Raw genomic sequence first — 14,658 nt, 5'->3', positions numbered from 1 at the left:
GTGTCATAGAAGGAAGTTTTGGAGGACTTGGAAGGAAGTTATTGAGGGAAGGCAGGGATGCATAATCACATGGGAAAGATGAGACTTCCTCTTTTCTCCCAAGAGCGGGAACAGAACAAAGGAAGCCATGGGGAGATAGATTTTAGCTCAGTTTAATAAAGAACTTCTTGTTAAGAGGTTGTATGGTATGTGGCTAAATATATGGCTCTGGAGCCAAATTTCTGGGCTCAAACCTAAGCTTCACCCACCTTGACTAAATCATCTAACCTCTCTGTTGCTTGTTTTCCTCATCTGTAAAATGGGTACAATAATATTCACTTGATGGTGGTTGTGAGGATTAAATGAGTTAATACATATAAAATGCATAAGAATACATTTTAGAAGAGTACATGGTATTTAGTAAGCTCAAGAGACGTTAGCTATTATTAAGTAGTTATAGCTGTCCAAAGACAGTGGGCTGCTCTGGGGTGGTGAGGATGGGGTGGGGTGGTCACCCAGAGGCAAGTTCCCCTGCACTAGGGATGCTCACGCTTAGGCAGCCTCCTAGGAGGGCTCAAGTGCTGTATGGGTGGGTGGACAAGATGCCCATTCAGAGCTCTTCCACCCTGAGAGTCAGTGATGATGCTGTCATCACCTCAGGGTCAAAGCAATGCCCTGCCAAAAAAATGTATTTGTTGTTTGCAGTTTGTTTTGCTATTCACCCTGTTGACATCAGATTTTGAGCTCCTGCTCCAAAGACTGTCATTCTTATGCTGTGACCTTCCTTTGGTAGGAGCTTGTCACTCTACTGGGCCAGATTGGCTGTGATAGCAACGGGAAGCTGAACAATAAGTCAGTGATTCTCGAGGGAGACCGGGAACATTCCTCAGGTGCTCAAATTCCAGTGGATTTATCTGAACTTAAGGAATATTCTCTGTTTCCCGGACAGGTGAGATGGGAGGAGTTCCACCAGGATGCAGGCGCACTCTTTACATCTGTAGTGTACATACTGTGCCATGCGCGGCTGCTCCTCAGTTCCTGTCTCTGCTGCCGTGGTGTGTGACTGGAGCACATGCCCTGGCAGACACCATTGTTGGGATTCTCATTTCCCCCATGCTCTCACCGAGGCTCTGGGACCCGACTGCCCGGCCTCAAATCCCAACTCCACTCCACGAGGTGCGTGGCTGTGGGCAAGGTACTTAACCATCTAAGCCACAGCGTCTTCATTCACAAAATGGAAATAATAATTCTTACCTCATAGGATTGTGGTGAATATTAGATCACTAATATAGAGCATAATTATTATTGCTAATGCAACGCCCTTAATTTGTTTTCTAGAAAAATGCCCCAAGTTTACAGTTACAAAATGAGAGTAGTCGGACAATGCTTTTAATTGCCTCAAAATAATATATTCCAGATTTCATTGATGTCTACTGCTTAGCAATCCGGTTTGTTTCTTGTCTTTCAGGTTGTAATTATGGAAGGAATCAACACCACTGGTAGGAAACTTGTTGCCACCAAGCTGTACGAGGTACACGGCGGTACCCCCACTTGCCTCTTGGTTTGCTTCAGTCAAAGTATGAAGCTGTGTGTTCTAGAAACTGGTCCTTTTTAGGAGCCCATTTATTTGTTAGTCAGTTCTCCATCTATAAGTGGGAGCCCACCCCTAGGCCAGGAGTCTCTTTCTGTAAAGGGCCAGCAGTATCTCTTTTAGACTTTGTAGCAGTGAGGTCTCTATCACAATGACTCAACTCTGCCTTTATCTTACAAAAGCAGCCCTAGAGGACTCTTAAACAGATGACTATGGCTGTGTTCCAATAAAACTTGATTTAAATAGTGGGCTGCAGCCAGATTTGGCTCAGAGGCATAAGCTCACGTATCCCTGCTCTAGACAACAATCCTCCAGAGATTTTCATAGAATGCCAGGAGAAGTAGCAAGACACCCTTCTCTCCCATCCTTGCCTAGAAGTACACTGATACTTCAGGCACCTGTTTTGCTCCCACTTATTGCTGGGTGTTTTATGACAGTTCAGTAGTGACCTCCCATTGCCTGGGTTTCTTTCTCCTCTGAGCAGTATTGAAAAGTGGCAGTTCCCATCAGATCCAAGGAGCAAGACAGAGGCACATCCTTCTGCTGCCTTCTGGCTCCTCCCCACTGTCCTCCCATCACACACCTGCACCACCCCCAACCCAGTGCCCTCCCCTTTCTTTACCAAGGCTATGCCTGGCGCAAGACCTTACTTGAGCTTTTCCCCTGTTTTTAGGGTGTGGCACTTCCATTTTATCAGCCCACCGAAGAGGATGGAGGTAAGTTTTGGTTCAAATATTATTTTCCCAACAATGAAGGTGATGGACGTGAGTCCAGGAGTACAATTTCCCGAGCTGAAGAAAGCTGCAGAAGCTGCTGAAGAGCGATATGACCAACTGGTGAGGGCATCTCCGTCAGTGAGTTCGTAGGCTTTTTGTCACAAGACCCCTGGTCTGAGCCCAATGAACATTGGTCGACCTATTGCCTGAGCTCTGCCTACATGAAGCATGTTGTTTAAAGACTAATGTTTAACGAGTATTTTTGAAGATTATCTTGGAAAGGAAAAAGATGTACGATATCAAAAAGAATTTTTTTACATGCAGTGTGGGCTGGACATGGTGGCTCACACCTGTATTCCCAGCACTTTGGGAGGCCAAGGTGGGAGGATCACCTGATCCCAGGAGTTGGAGACTAGCCTGGGCAACACAGGGAGACCCTGTCTCTACTAAAAATAAAAAAAATATTAGCTGGGCGGTGGCGCGTGCCTGTAGTCCTAGCTAATCAGATCAACTTCAGGTAATGAAATCAACCTGGCTGAGATACCAGGAGCCTAAGTTATATACCAGGGAAGCCTTTGGAAGCAGTTTAACAGGTTGTTAATGAACTTCTTTTGTACAAGAACTTAAACAAGGCACTCATGGAGGTACAGAATAAGACATGGCCCTCGCTCTCCAAGCACTCATTGCTGACACTGGGGTTTACATCTCCTGTAGGCTTCTCAGAGCCAAACTTAACCTTGTCCCCCTACCCCACCACCATGTGAAACCTACTCTTCCCCTTGAAGGCTGTGTCTCAATTCATGTATTATTGCTATGGTAGACTGAATCATAGCCCCAGGAATCCCTGGAACCGGTGAATATTTTACCTTATGTGGTAAAGGAGACTTTTTGCCCGTGTGATTAAGTTAAGGCTGTTGAGATGGGGGAATTAGCCTGGATTATCAGGTGGGCCCACTATAATCACAAGGGTCCTTATAAGAGGAATGGCAAGAGAATCAGAGTCAGACCTTAGCAATGTTAAGCAGCTGTGATTTGAGGAAGCCTAAAGAAAAATTTTATTTGCTGGACGTGGTGGCTCACGCCTATAATCCCAACACTTCGGGAGGCCGAGGTGGATGGATCACTTGAGGTCAGGGGTTCGAGATCAGCCTGGCCAACATGGTGAAACCCCATCTTTAAAAAAAATTTTCTTTAAAAAAAGAAAAATTTTATTTAAAAATAAAAGAGAGAAATGGTAGGCTTCTGGCTTTGCCGATGAAGATGGCGCCATGAACCAGGGAATGGAGGTGGCCTCTGTAAGCTGGAAAAGGCAAGGAAATAGATTCCTCCCTAGAACCTCCAGACAGAAGGAACTCAGCCCTGTCCACACCTTCATTTTAGGATCTTTGACCTCCGGAACTGTAAGATAATAAATTCATGGGCTTTTTTTTTTTTTTTTTTTTTTTTTAAATGAGACAGAGTCTTGCTGGTGAACAGTGGCATGATCACAGCTCACTGCAGCCTCAACCTCCCAGGCTCAAGCAATCCTCCCACTTCAGCCTCCCAGGAGGTGCACACTACCATGCCCAGCTAATTTTTGTAGAAACAGGATTTCACCATGTTGCCCAGGCTGGTCTCGACCTCCTAAGCTCAAGGGATCCTCGCACCTTAGCCTCTCAAAGTGCCAGAATTACAGGCTTTGAGCCACCACACCTGGCCAGAATTGTGTTGTTTTAAGGCACTATGTTTGTGATAACTTGTTATAGCAACAACAAGAAACTAAACAATAGCATATTAAGAAGCCAGGGATCTTTGGATTTCATGGTTGTAAGCTACAGACACTGGCTCAGACTAATAAGAAAGCATGAATTTATTAGGGGAGATCCAGATAGCTCACAGACTGGACAAGTGGCTAGAAACCCAGGTTTGGAACCGGGATGAGAGCCCAGGAACTCTAGCATCCAGGTAGCAGGAATTCCCCTGCTGTCTCATCTGGACACCTCGGCTGGAATAGTAGCTCCAACCTTTCTTCTCTCCTTGGATAGCTCACCTCAAGATTGCAGACCCTGGGAGGAGAGTGTGAATGGCCAAAACTGGGTCATGTGCCTGCCCTTGGCTAGAGGAAGACAGAGCACCCAATTTACAGCCCTATGTGGACTGCCTTGTGGAGGGGAGGGCTGATTCTCCAAAAGGAAAGCAGCTGCTGTTAGACAAAGGGCAAAGCGTGATAGGTGGCCCCTGTACCCCGTCACCCTGGAGTCTCTGGTTCCAGGCCTTTGACCCCAGCAAGCCTCTCTGGGCTCTTCAGTACCCTCCATTCTCCAGCCACACTGGACCACCAGACATTTCCTAACACTGACCACACCCAGGTCTCAGTGCTGTTCTATACCCTGCCTTGCCCTTGATCCCCCAAAATTCTCAAAAATGTAAGCAAATCCTACCTTGTACATTCTTTCTGACTGCCACTTTCCTGGAATCTTTCATGTGCACTGCCCGTAAAGTGCTGACTGCATGTTCCAGGTATTGGCGTACCTGCCTGTCTCTGCCTATACCACCTAGTGGAGTGTTCTTGGAGGATGGACATGAGGTCTTCCTCACCTTGGGTCCCCAGAGTTGCACACATAAAGGACTCAATGAGTTGAATCCTGTGGCATTTTCCCCTAATTGTCCTTTCTCCTCCCACCATTCTAATGCCAGTCCTCTTCTAATCAAGACCCACAATCCTCTGTCTTAGACTTTGAGCAAACGATGGTGCTGGTTGCCTGTGGGCCATACACCACATCTGACAGCATCACATATGACCCCCTCCTCGACCTGATTGCTGTCATCAACCACGACCGGCCAGATGTCTGCATCCTGGTAAGACGCACCAGTGGGAAAGCTGAGGAGATGGCCTTGGAAAACGTTTTTAATGCAGTTCTAAATTTTTAGGAAGCATGTCAGTCCTTCCTCCTTTTAGAAAATAGCTTTTCATTCGTTATGTCTTTGGAGAGGTATACATGATCTATAGGCCTTCACTAAATTTAAAAACCCAACTTTGGCTAGACGCAGTGGCTCACGCCTGTAATCCTAGCACTTTGGGAGGCTGAGGTATGTGGATCACTTGAGGGCAGGAGTTCTAAATCAGCTTGGCCAACATAGTGAAACCCTGTCTCTACTAAAAATACAGAAAAATTAGCCGGGTATGGTGGCAGGCACCTACTCCCGGCTACTCGGTAGGCTGAGGCAACAGAATCGCTTGAACCTGGGAGGCGGAGGTTGCAGTGAGCCAAGATTGCACTACTGCCCTCCAGCCTGGGCAACACAGCAGGACTCCATCTCAAAAAATAATAATAATAATAAATAAAAGTTCAACTTTTATTTTTTACCACCCTTCATTGATTTTACAGCATTCTTACCTCTTTCTCATTACTACAACTTCTGAACTAATCTCTTTTTAAAGCTCAAAATACTGTTAGTGTGGTGGTCAATTTCCCTTGCTAAGTTTAGAAAGTCAGAAAAAAGTCCAGTGTGTATTTTTTTTTTTTTTGAGGCAAAGCAAGACTCTGTCACCTAGGCTGGAGTGCCATGGCGCAATCGCAGCTCACTGTAGCCTCCATCTCCTGGGCTCAAGTGATCCTACCCTGTCCTCCCTGCCTCAGTCTTCCCAATAGCTTGGACTACAGGCACATGCCACCATGCCTAATTTTTGTATTTTTTGTAGAGACAGGGTTTCACCATATTGCCCAGGCTGGTCTTGAATTCCTGGGCTCAGGCAGTCTGCCCACCTCAGCCTCCCAAAGTGCTAGAATTACAGGCATGAGCCAATGCGTGATTACAGCCATGAACCACTGCGTGATTACAGCCGTGAACCCAATGTTATAGGGGGCAGTAGTGCCGGTTATGGGGCCCTGGGAGCCTCCCTCCATCCGGGGCACACATGCTTCTGCCTGTGAAATTGGCTTGGTGCCCCCGCCAGCCCATATGCTAGCTGTCCCCAGGCTCTGCAGGCAGCCTTGGAGGGATACATGGGCCCTGGGCAGAGAACTGTCAGAAGAGGTGAGCTGGAGTCATTCACAGACACATGTGATTCTGATTTGTTCTTTTGGTGTCTTTGTTTCTCATCTTGCAGTTTGGCCCTTTCCTGGATGCTAAGCATGAACAAGTGGAGGTGAGTGACTCAGGCTGGGGCGGGAAGGGCTCCTGGGTACTTGCATTCAGTCAGGCTCTCACTTTTCATTTTTCAGTGTTTATCCCACTTTATCCCACATCTGTAACAAACACATTAATTCCTGTGGCTAATCAGAAAATCATTTTAGCAGGGCACTTTATTAATAAAGATCTTGAATCCGAGGGTTTCCTTGCACTAGAATATAAGGCTGTCTGGAAGCTAGGGGAGGTACATATAAATATATCAGTACCAGTGTTCCTTTGTTTGTGATGCCTAGTGCTCAGGCACAAGAGCACTAGCACAAATGCAGGTGCTGAGTCACAGGCTGCCCTGTGAAAGTACCTATCCTGGCCAAGCTTATAACTCATATCTTGCTGTCCTTTGCATAAAACACGAATGGGCCTTGCTGGGACATCTCCATGGCTGAGGTCTGGAACCTCTGATCCTTTGTCTCATGATATTTTACCTTCCACGGAAAATATTTCAAAGCACACTTCCTTTTAGTCTCTCTCAGATTGCATTCAAGAGGATTCATTCCCACATCTCCTCTCCTGCCTTTGAGCAGACTTAGCTCCTTAAGACAAAGACCACATCTTCTTCTTTGCATCTCCTTCAGCTTGTAGCACAACAGCTGGCATCTGTGGGTGACCTAACGGTGTTAAACAAGTGAGTAAACACCAAACATCTGCCTTCTAAATCGATCTCCTTTCCTTTGCTGCAGAACTGTCTACTGACAAGTCCATTTGAAGACATTTTCAAGCAGTGTCTACGAACAATTATTGAAGGCACAAGAAGGTCAGAATTCAAAATACTGGACAGAACCTTAAGCTTCCTAGGTTTCTCCAGAGATTCCCATTAAGAAACTGAAACTGTTTAAAAGTCATGGCAGGGCCAGGCGCAGTGGCTTATGCCTGTAATCTCAGCATTTTGGGAGGCCGAGTTGGGTGCATCACCTGAGGTTAGGAGTTCAAGACCAACCTGGCCAACTTGGTAAAATCCCGTGTCCACTAAAAATACAAAATTAGCTAGGCATGGTGGTGGGCACCTGTAATCCCAGCTACTTGGGATTCTGAGGCAGAAGAATCACTTGAACCCAGGAAGCAGAGGTTACAGTGAGCCAAGATTGTACCATTGCACTCCAGCCTAGGCAAAAAGCAACACTCTGTCTCAAAAAAAAAAAAAAAAGCCAGGCACAGTGGCTCACACTTGTACTCCCAGCACTTTGGGAAGCTGAGGCAGGCGGATCTCCTGAGGTCAGGAGTTCAAGACCAGCCTGACCAACATATGAAACCCCATCTCTACTAAAAATAAAAAATTAGCCAGGCATGGTGGTGCATCTCTGTAATCTCAGCTACTTGGGAGGCTGAGGCAGGAGAGTCACTTGAACCCAGGAGGTGGAGGTTGCAGCGAGCCAAGATCTCACCATTGCACTCCAGCCTGGCAACAAGAGTGAAACTCTGTCTCAAAAAAAAAAGATCATGGCACTTCCTATTTTCTTCTTTTTGAATTACTGAGATCAGATAGAACCCTTGAACTTCAAGTGCGGACACCAAGTTAAGAGGCATTTTTGTAAAACACAAAGATAAACATACTTGAAAGGACAAGGTCTCACTCTTCCATTGCTCTTTTTCTTCTATACTTAGTTCCTTTTCTCACTCCCTCTTGTATAAACTAATATTCCACGGGAATCTTCCCAGGATGGTTTTGAGAAGTGTTTGGTGACTTACACAGTGAAATCCTGTGAGACCCAAAACATCTGGTTGTGTAAGCGATTGTTTTGGGTGAGCCCAAGTTCCTCCCAAGTCAGTGCTTCCCCAGGGTACATGGGACACCCCCAGTGGCTAGAACCATTGGTGGTAGAAACTCTCAGTGAGGGTGGGGCCTTGAATCCTTGCCATAGACCAAACGGAAGGAACTGTGAGAAGTCACAGCAGTGAAGCGAGAGCTGTGCAGTTCCCATCTGAGAGGAAAGTCACTGTTCCGGGAAGAGGCTGAAGCCGGGAGTGGAAAGTTATTCAGAAACCTGACATCCTCCGTTCCTGTCCCTTTCCCCCAGTGCCGGGGTTGAAAGAAGTTGGTATAGGTGGTAAGCCTCCTCCCAAGATCTGTGTGCCTGTAGCTGAGCTAATAAAATGTTCCTGAGGCTAAGCTTTTAAAAACAAGTCTATCATAAAGGTGGTTTTTTAAAACAAGATGTCTAATCTTCCACCTTGTAGCTGTGGGAACTTACCCCAGAGTCACTAACTTGTAACACTACCTTTTTTTTTTTTAAAGATGGGGTTTCACCATATTGGTCAGGCTGGTCTCAAACTTCTGACCTCAGGTGATCCACCCACCTCAGCCTCCCAAAGTGCTGGGATTACAGGCGTGAGCCACCACGCCTGGCTAACACTACCTTCTTGTACCAGCAGCGTGGGCCAGGATGGCAGGTGTCACAGCTGGAATAAAGAGCACCCCCAACTCACCCCAGAATCAGAGACTTGGGTTATGCTGGTGACAACAATGGCTGGTTCTGCCCCTTTCTCCCTCCCTCCCTCCAATGAAGGTGACACAAGTGCCTTCCCTCTTCTTCCCCAGATGTGTGTGATCCTGATCAAGTTCATCAAGGCTGGAGAGTGCTTAGAACTCCTCAGGAGATAAGCCCCCAAAACACATGAGCAGGGCTGTGTTCTCCTTTTGTCAGCCCTTGGGAACAGGGAGGGACTGTGTCGTAGTGCCCTAACTCTGGCTGGGTGCTTGCAGTTTGAGGTTGGGTTCTGTTTTTGGTTCCTTACCCCATGTGGTATTGACAGCAGTGATAGAAAGAAAGCACAGATGAGGCATTGTTCCACTGGGGGTGAGAGCCCAGCACCACCAGGCACTTTCATCTATGGCCAGTGTGTGCCACAGGGCAGGGGAGCTGCCCCACCCTTCTAGAAACAGTATATAAATGGTCCTTGGGCAGAGAATTTCTTTGTATTCCTGAGAGGTCAGAAATGCAGAGCATTAAGCTGATTCATCATTAGTAAAAGTCAGAGCCAGGCAGGGTGCTGTGGCTCATGCCTGTAATACCAGCACTTTGGGAGGCTAAGATGGGCAGATCACTTGAGGTCATGAGTTCAAGACCAGCCTGGCCAACACGGCAAAACCCCTCTCTACTAAAAATACAAAAATTAGCCAGACTTGGTGGTGGGTGCCTGTAGTCCCAGCTACTCAGGAGTCTGAGGCAGAAGAATCGCTTAGACTTGGGAGGCAGAGGTTGCAGTGAGCCAAGATTGCGCCACTGCACTCCAGACTGTGTGACAGCAAGACTGCATCTCAATAAATAAATAAATAAATAAGCCAGAGCCAGGGAGAAAGCACCTCAGAGGAAGCAAGCAGAGCCTGCAGTTCTCGTCCTGTTTGTGGGAGCAGCTGGAGGACCCTCCCACAATGACGTATGAGGTTGTGCAATGCTGAGCATAGTTGGGATTTTTTTCTGATCCCTCCTTCTATAGCCAGTTTCTAACCATGAGCAGGAAGGCTATTTCCTCATTAACTCTTGCTCTTCCAAAGCCTACACTGAAATAGGGCAGTTTTGTCCCTGGACAGCAGCCAGCTGCACCTCAGCCCTTTGTGTTCATCACAGACGTCAAGCCCTTGAGATCTGGAGCACAGATGGTGCCATTCAGGTTACCCCGTGGCCTGTTTACCAACCCTGGCACCCCAGTGGTGGACTGGAGCATCATAGTGAGCTGCTCAGTGTCAAAGGGACTGTAGTGAACATGCAAACACCTTTGGTCTCAGAAGTCGCTTTTCCTTTGTAGACGTCTCAGTTCATACTCTGAGAGGACACCACAAACAGCGATGGGGTGGCAGCTGTCACCAGCACCCTTATCACATGCAAATGTGCGTACATCTGGGAAGTCTACACATTTTAAGCAAGAGAAGGAGATGGAAATGAGAGTTATTGGTGGATTTTAAACATGCCCGCAAAGTAACACTTTCTGCCTATTTGATTTATAAAAGACCCCTCTGCCAAGGTCAGCTAAGGGAACCAAGGAAACGGATTTTTTTCTCTTTTGTGTGGCTGGGAAAAATAAATAGTTAAAACTGTTTTCTTTATTTGTATGTTGTAACCCTAGAGATTCTCCTGCCTCTATCAAAAGAAACATCTGCTGTCATCTGTGCTTTTACTGTTGCTGTTAAATATTTCTTTCATTTTTGCAAGGCAGCCCTCTGAGAAATTGAAAATCAGGGCATTACTTCCATGTGTGAAAGGGGAGGGGTGCGATGGCTCAGGGAGAGGTCGCTTGTGCTTTGCCACATCCTGCTAGAAATGTCTATATCTTGGTTGTCCAGTGATTGTGGTCCAGTGTTCAGTCAGCCAGAAGGTTTCAGCTGGATCTTCTAAATACAAAGGCAGGCTGGGCACGGTGGCTCACGCTTGTAATCCCAACACTTTGGGAAGCCAAGATGGGTGGATCACTTGAGGCCAGGAGTTCGAGACCAGCTTGGCCAACATGATGAAACCCCGTCTCTACTAAAAATACAAAAATTAGCTGAGTGTAGTGGTGTGCACCTGTAGTTACAGCTACTCGGGAGGCTGAGACACGAGAATTGCTTAAACCCAGGAGATGTATGTTGCAGTGCGCCCAGATTGCACCACTGCACTCCAGCCTGGGCGACAGAGTAAGACTCTGTCTCAAAAAAAAAAAAATACAAAGGCAGTCTCAAGGTCTTTTTAGCATGCCTGCCTTCTCCCTAGGAAAGATGCCCGAGCTCCGTGCATTCTACCAGGGTGTGGCAGGGAGACTGTTTAATGCCTGCAAGCTACACCTGCATAGAAGGTGTAATGAGTCTGAGCTGTGGTTTACACTCTGGCTCTGAGGCTGTGATTCTTTATTCACATCCTTGTCTTTCTAGATTTTCTAGATCTCAATTTCTTCTCCCCTTTTTCTGCCAAACAATAGTCTCCATCCTCTCAGTAGAGAGCCACACAGAGCAACAAGAAAGTGTCTCAGGCCATCTGAGCCTCGTCCAGATGGATGGGTGTGAATTAGAACAAATTGTCCTTCACTCCCAGGGTCCCATGGGAAACAGCATCTCTGTTCACAACAGAGTGTAATTCTGAGCTACCTCCCTGGGAGTGGGCTCTTTGCCTCCAGCCCTGACGCATCCCGCCTGGTGCCCAGCTGTTCTAACTCAACTCCATTCGCTTTTCTCTCTCTTCTGTTTGTTCTTTTGACATACTAGCTCCGGCTCCCACCTTGTCTTTGTCCCATCATTGAGAGATGTGCACCATGAGCCTGTGTACCCCCAGCCACCTTTCAGCTACTCCGATCTGTCTCGAGAGGACAAAAAGGTAGCAGTACCCACTCCTTGACCAGCAGGCCGCCGGAATCCAGCATGCCTTCGCCACCAGCCCTGGCCCTGAAGGGGAGGGTGGAGAGGCCTCTTTAAGGCACGCCTACAGCCTGAATCTTACACTCCTTTTTTTAAACAGGATAATGTGTTTATAAGTTTGCAGTATGTTGGTTTGGTCCCCCTTTCCATGATCCCCCCAGCCCTCAGACAACCCCCACTTTCATGGGAAGATGTTTCTAGCTTTGGTATACAAATGTTTGTTTCAACCGGTTCTCATTTTAGCAAGTACACTTTGTGTCGGAGCCCTGCAGCCTCTCCATAAACGGAGTGATCTTCGGCTTGACGTCCACAGATCTGCTGTTCCACCTGGGGGCCGAGGAGATCAGTAGGTCAGAGGCATGTTCCAGACCCCCAAGCAGGACGACTGGCTCTCTGGTCCCAGCCCTTTCTGCAGCCAAGAAAATCAAGGGGCTTCTTGACCAGAGAGTCCTGAAGTCAGCAAGTTGTGTCAGACTCTGGCCATCTGAGTTTCTCTCTACCCAAGGGGAGGGGTTGGATGCATTAGTTTCTGTTACCACCTCTTTAAACTGCATTTGAGTCCCCAAAGAGCCATGTCCATTCTGTCTTTGCACTTAAAGGCATCGAAATTCATCTATATTTTCTTTTCTGCTCCCCTTTTATTTATTTCCCAAATTTGTGACCTTCTCTGAAGGGTCTTCTTCGTTTCCAGTACAATATCCAGCTCTGCAGAGAATTTGTTGAGTAAGTTAGGCAGCTCCAATCTGCCATCATCCTTGATGGGAAGGGGCATGTGAAGAGAATCGCGTGTTTAGCGAGATGGGTGTGGCTCCTTGTCTGAGGTTTGAGATTTGGGTCAGCCTGGCTACACGCCTGCCTCATGGTGGTGCAACTTTGCATCCTTTTGCCCAGTATGGTGCTGGCTAATGGCCTTCCTCGATCTTGATTATGAGGGATTCCTGTGCTTTCATTTCTCAATCCACTGTTCTGTGTCCCTTCTCATGTGGGAACAGACCCAGCTCCTTGTGGGTGGGTCCTTAATCTTCCCCAGAGGCAGCCTCTTGTCACTGGGCCTTGGCCATTTAGCTTCTCTCTGGTTTATTAAATTCTCCCGTCCTCCCTGAAGAGAATGGGCTGAAAAACAGGGTTCTGTGTTCACACTTTCCTTTCTTTCCCAGTTCTTCTGGAACTTCAGACAGATTCAGCCGAATTCTCAAGCACATCCTGACCCAGAGGAGGTGAGCTTGCCACTGGGACCCCCGACTGTGGACAGTGCCTTGGGGTCATGGCACTATGACAGGCATGATTGTAAGGGCCTTCACTTTACTCTGTGATGACAAGCCTGCATTCTGCCCCCTACCCCACCACACACACACACGCACGCACGCACGCACGCACACACACACACACACACACACACACACACACACAGAAAAAGTCGGCCTGTGGATACCAGCAGTGCAGAAGCCAGTACCTAGGGGAACTCTGTCTGAGAAGGGGGCCCCTTGGTCAACTGTTGCTGACCATTTTTCTCTGTCTTTGTAGCTACTACCCACTCTATCCGCCCCAAGAAGACATGGCCATTGACTACGAGACATTCTATGTCTACGCACAGCTGCCTGTCACCCCAGATATCTTCATCATCCCGTCAGAGCTGAGGTACTTTGTGAAGGTAGGTTTGAACTCTGCTTTTTCCCAGAAACACAGAACCCAGCCTTTGAGTTTCCCTTCAGACGACCTGGCACTCACCCCTCATGGGTCTGCTGATGGGGATGGGCCTCTAGCAACCTGCCCTGGGGCCTTGTTTCTTTGGGGAAGGTGGTGGGACCAGAAAACAAACAACTCTGTCGGTAAAACACTTTAGTAAACCTGAGAACTGGGAGTGTCCCCTGCTTCCTCCTCCCTCCCCAAGAGAACAGGAGCCCAGTTGACTAGGAAGGCCCTCAAATGAGGGCTTTCACCAGGCCACCTCAAGGTGACCTGGGGAAGGTTTCGTATATACACTTGCCTGTCCTCTGCCCCCAGATTCTGATATGACCTCCAGGTCGGCTCAGCTGGGAATACCTTGAAGAAGCTATCGGCTCATTCTGATCTCTGCCACCCTTAAACCCTGCCTGCCTTGGATTTAGGTCTCATACAGGCAATCCCAGACCAGTCTCCCTCTTGCCAAACGAGAGCCAGTTCAACCTCAAGAGGTTTAAAAAAAAAGTTTTTCACATGGGAAAGCAATAAACAGCTAGATCAGGTTTGTCTCCAAGTTTGGGAGCTGATTGTCATTCTGCCAAGTCACCTCATTCTTCCGTTTGAAAGACTTAAAAGGAATTCAGAGTTTTCTAGCAACAAGTTAACATGTGACTGAGGCCAGGCGCAGTGGTTCACACCTGTAATCCCAGCACTTTGGGAGGCTGAGGCTGGTGAATCACGTGAGGTCAGGAGTTCAAGACCAGCCTGGCCAATATGGTGAAACCTCATCTCTACTAAAAATCCAAAAATTATTCCTGGCTATGAACTTCCAGCTATGAGCTTCTTAAATTATTATTAAAAATAATAATAAATAGCCGGGCGCGGTGGCTCAAGCCTGTAATCCCAGCACTTTGGGAGGCCGAGGCGGGTGGATCACGAGGTCAAGAGATCGAGACCATCCTGGTCAACATGGTGAAACCCCGTCTCTACTAAAAATACAAAAAAATTAGCTGGGCATGGTGGCGCGTGCCTGTAGTCCCAGCTACTCAGGAGGCTGAGGCAGGAGAATTGCCTGAACCCAGGAGGCGGAGGTTGCGGTGAGCCGAGATCGCGCCATTGCACTCCAGCCTGGGTAACAAGAGCGAAACTCCGTCTCAAAAAAAAAAAAATAATAATAATAATAATAATATATATATTTTTTAGTTTGTCTTCAGAGG

The 14,658-nt window shown here is 47.5% G+C and overlaps 1 protein-coding gene and 1 long non-coding RNA gene across 2 annotated transcripts in view; one reads left to right on the top strand and one right to left on the bottom strand.

Annotated features, from left to right (window-relative positions):
• The window catches only part of POLA2 (DNA polymerase alpha 2, accessory subunit), a 32,375-nt gene extending 18,790 nt beyond the window's left edge, over nucleotides 1–13,585 (top strand). The window contains 11 exon segments of the mRNA XM_032282867.1: nucleotides 773–928; nucleotides 1,448–1,510; nucleotides 2,244–2,286; nucleotides 5,000–5,124; nucleotides 6,377–6,415; nucleotides 7,137–7,210; nucleotides 11,630–11,738; nucleotides 12,023–12,129; nucleotides 12,937–12,996; nucleotides 13,304–13,461; nucleotides 13,464–13,585. Of these exon segments, the coding sequence (XP_032138758.1) occupies nucleotides 773–928; nucleotides 1,448–1,510; nucleotides 2,244–2,286; nucleotides 5,000–5,124; nucleotides 6,377–6,415; nucleotides 7,137–7,210; nucleotides 11,630–11,738; nucleotides 12,023–12,129; nucleotides 12,937–12,996; nucleotides 13,304–13,461; nucleotides 13,464–13,525 (996 nt within the window). The 3' untranslated portion in view covers nucleotides 13,526–13,585.
• Nucleotides 4,090–8,983, bottom strand: LOC116554769. The gene is made up of 2 exons (XR_004270299.1): nucleotides 8,881–8,983; nucleotides 4,090–4,331 (listed from the first exon to the last, which is right to left on the bottom strand). It is a non-coding gene; the product is annotated as an uncharacterized LOC116554769 (long non-coding RNA).
• Nucleotides 13,586–14,658: the final 1,073 nt, after the last annotated feature.

This window comes from Sapajus apella, unplaced genomic scaffold (genome assembly GCF_009761245.1).
Source record: "Sapajus apella isolate SASKATOON/1434 unplaced genomic scaffold, GSC_monkey_1.0 scaffold14, whole genome shotgun sequence".
Classification (NCBI taxonomy): Eukaryota; Metazoa; Chordata; class Mammalia; order Primates; family Cebidae; genus Sapajus; species Sapajus apella.
Note: the sequence above shows the minus strand (reverse complement) of the source record. Positions and strands in the feature narration are given on the sequence as shown.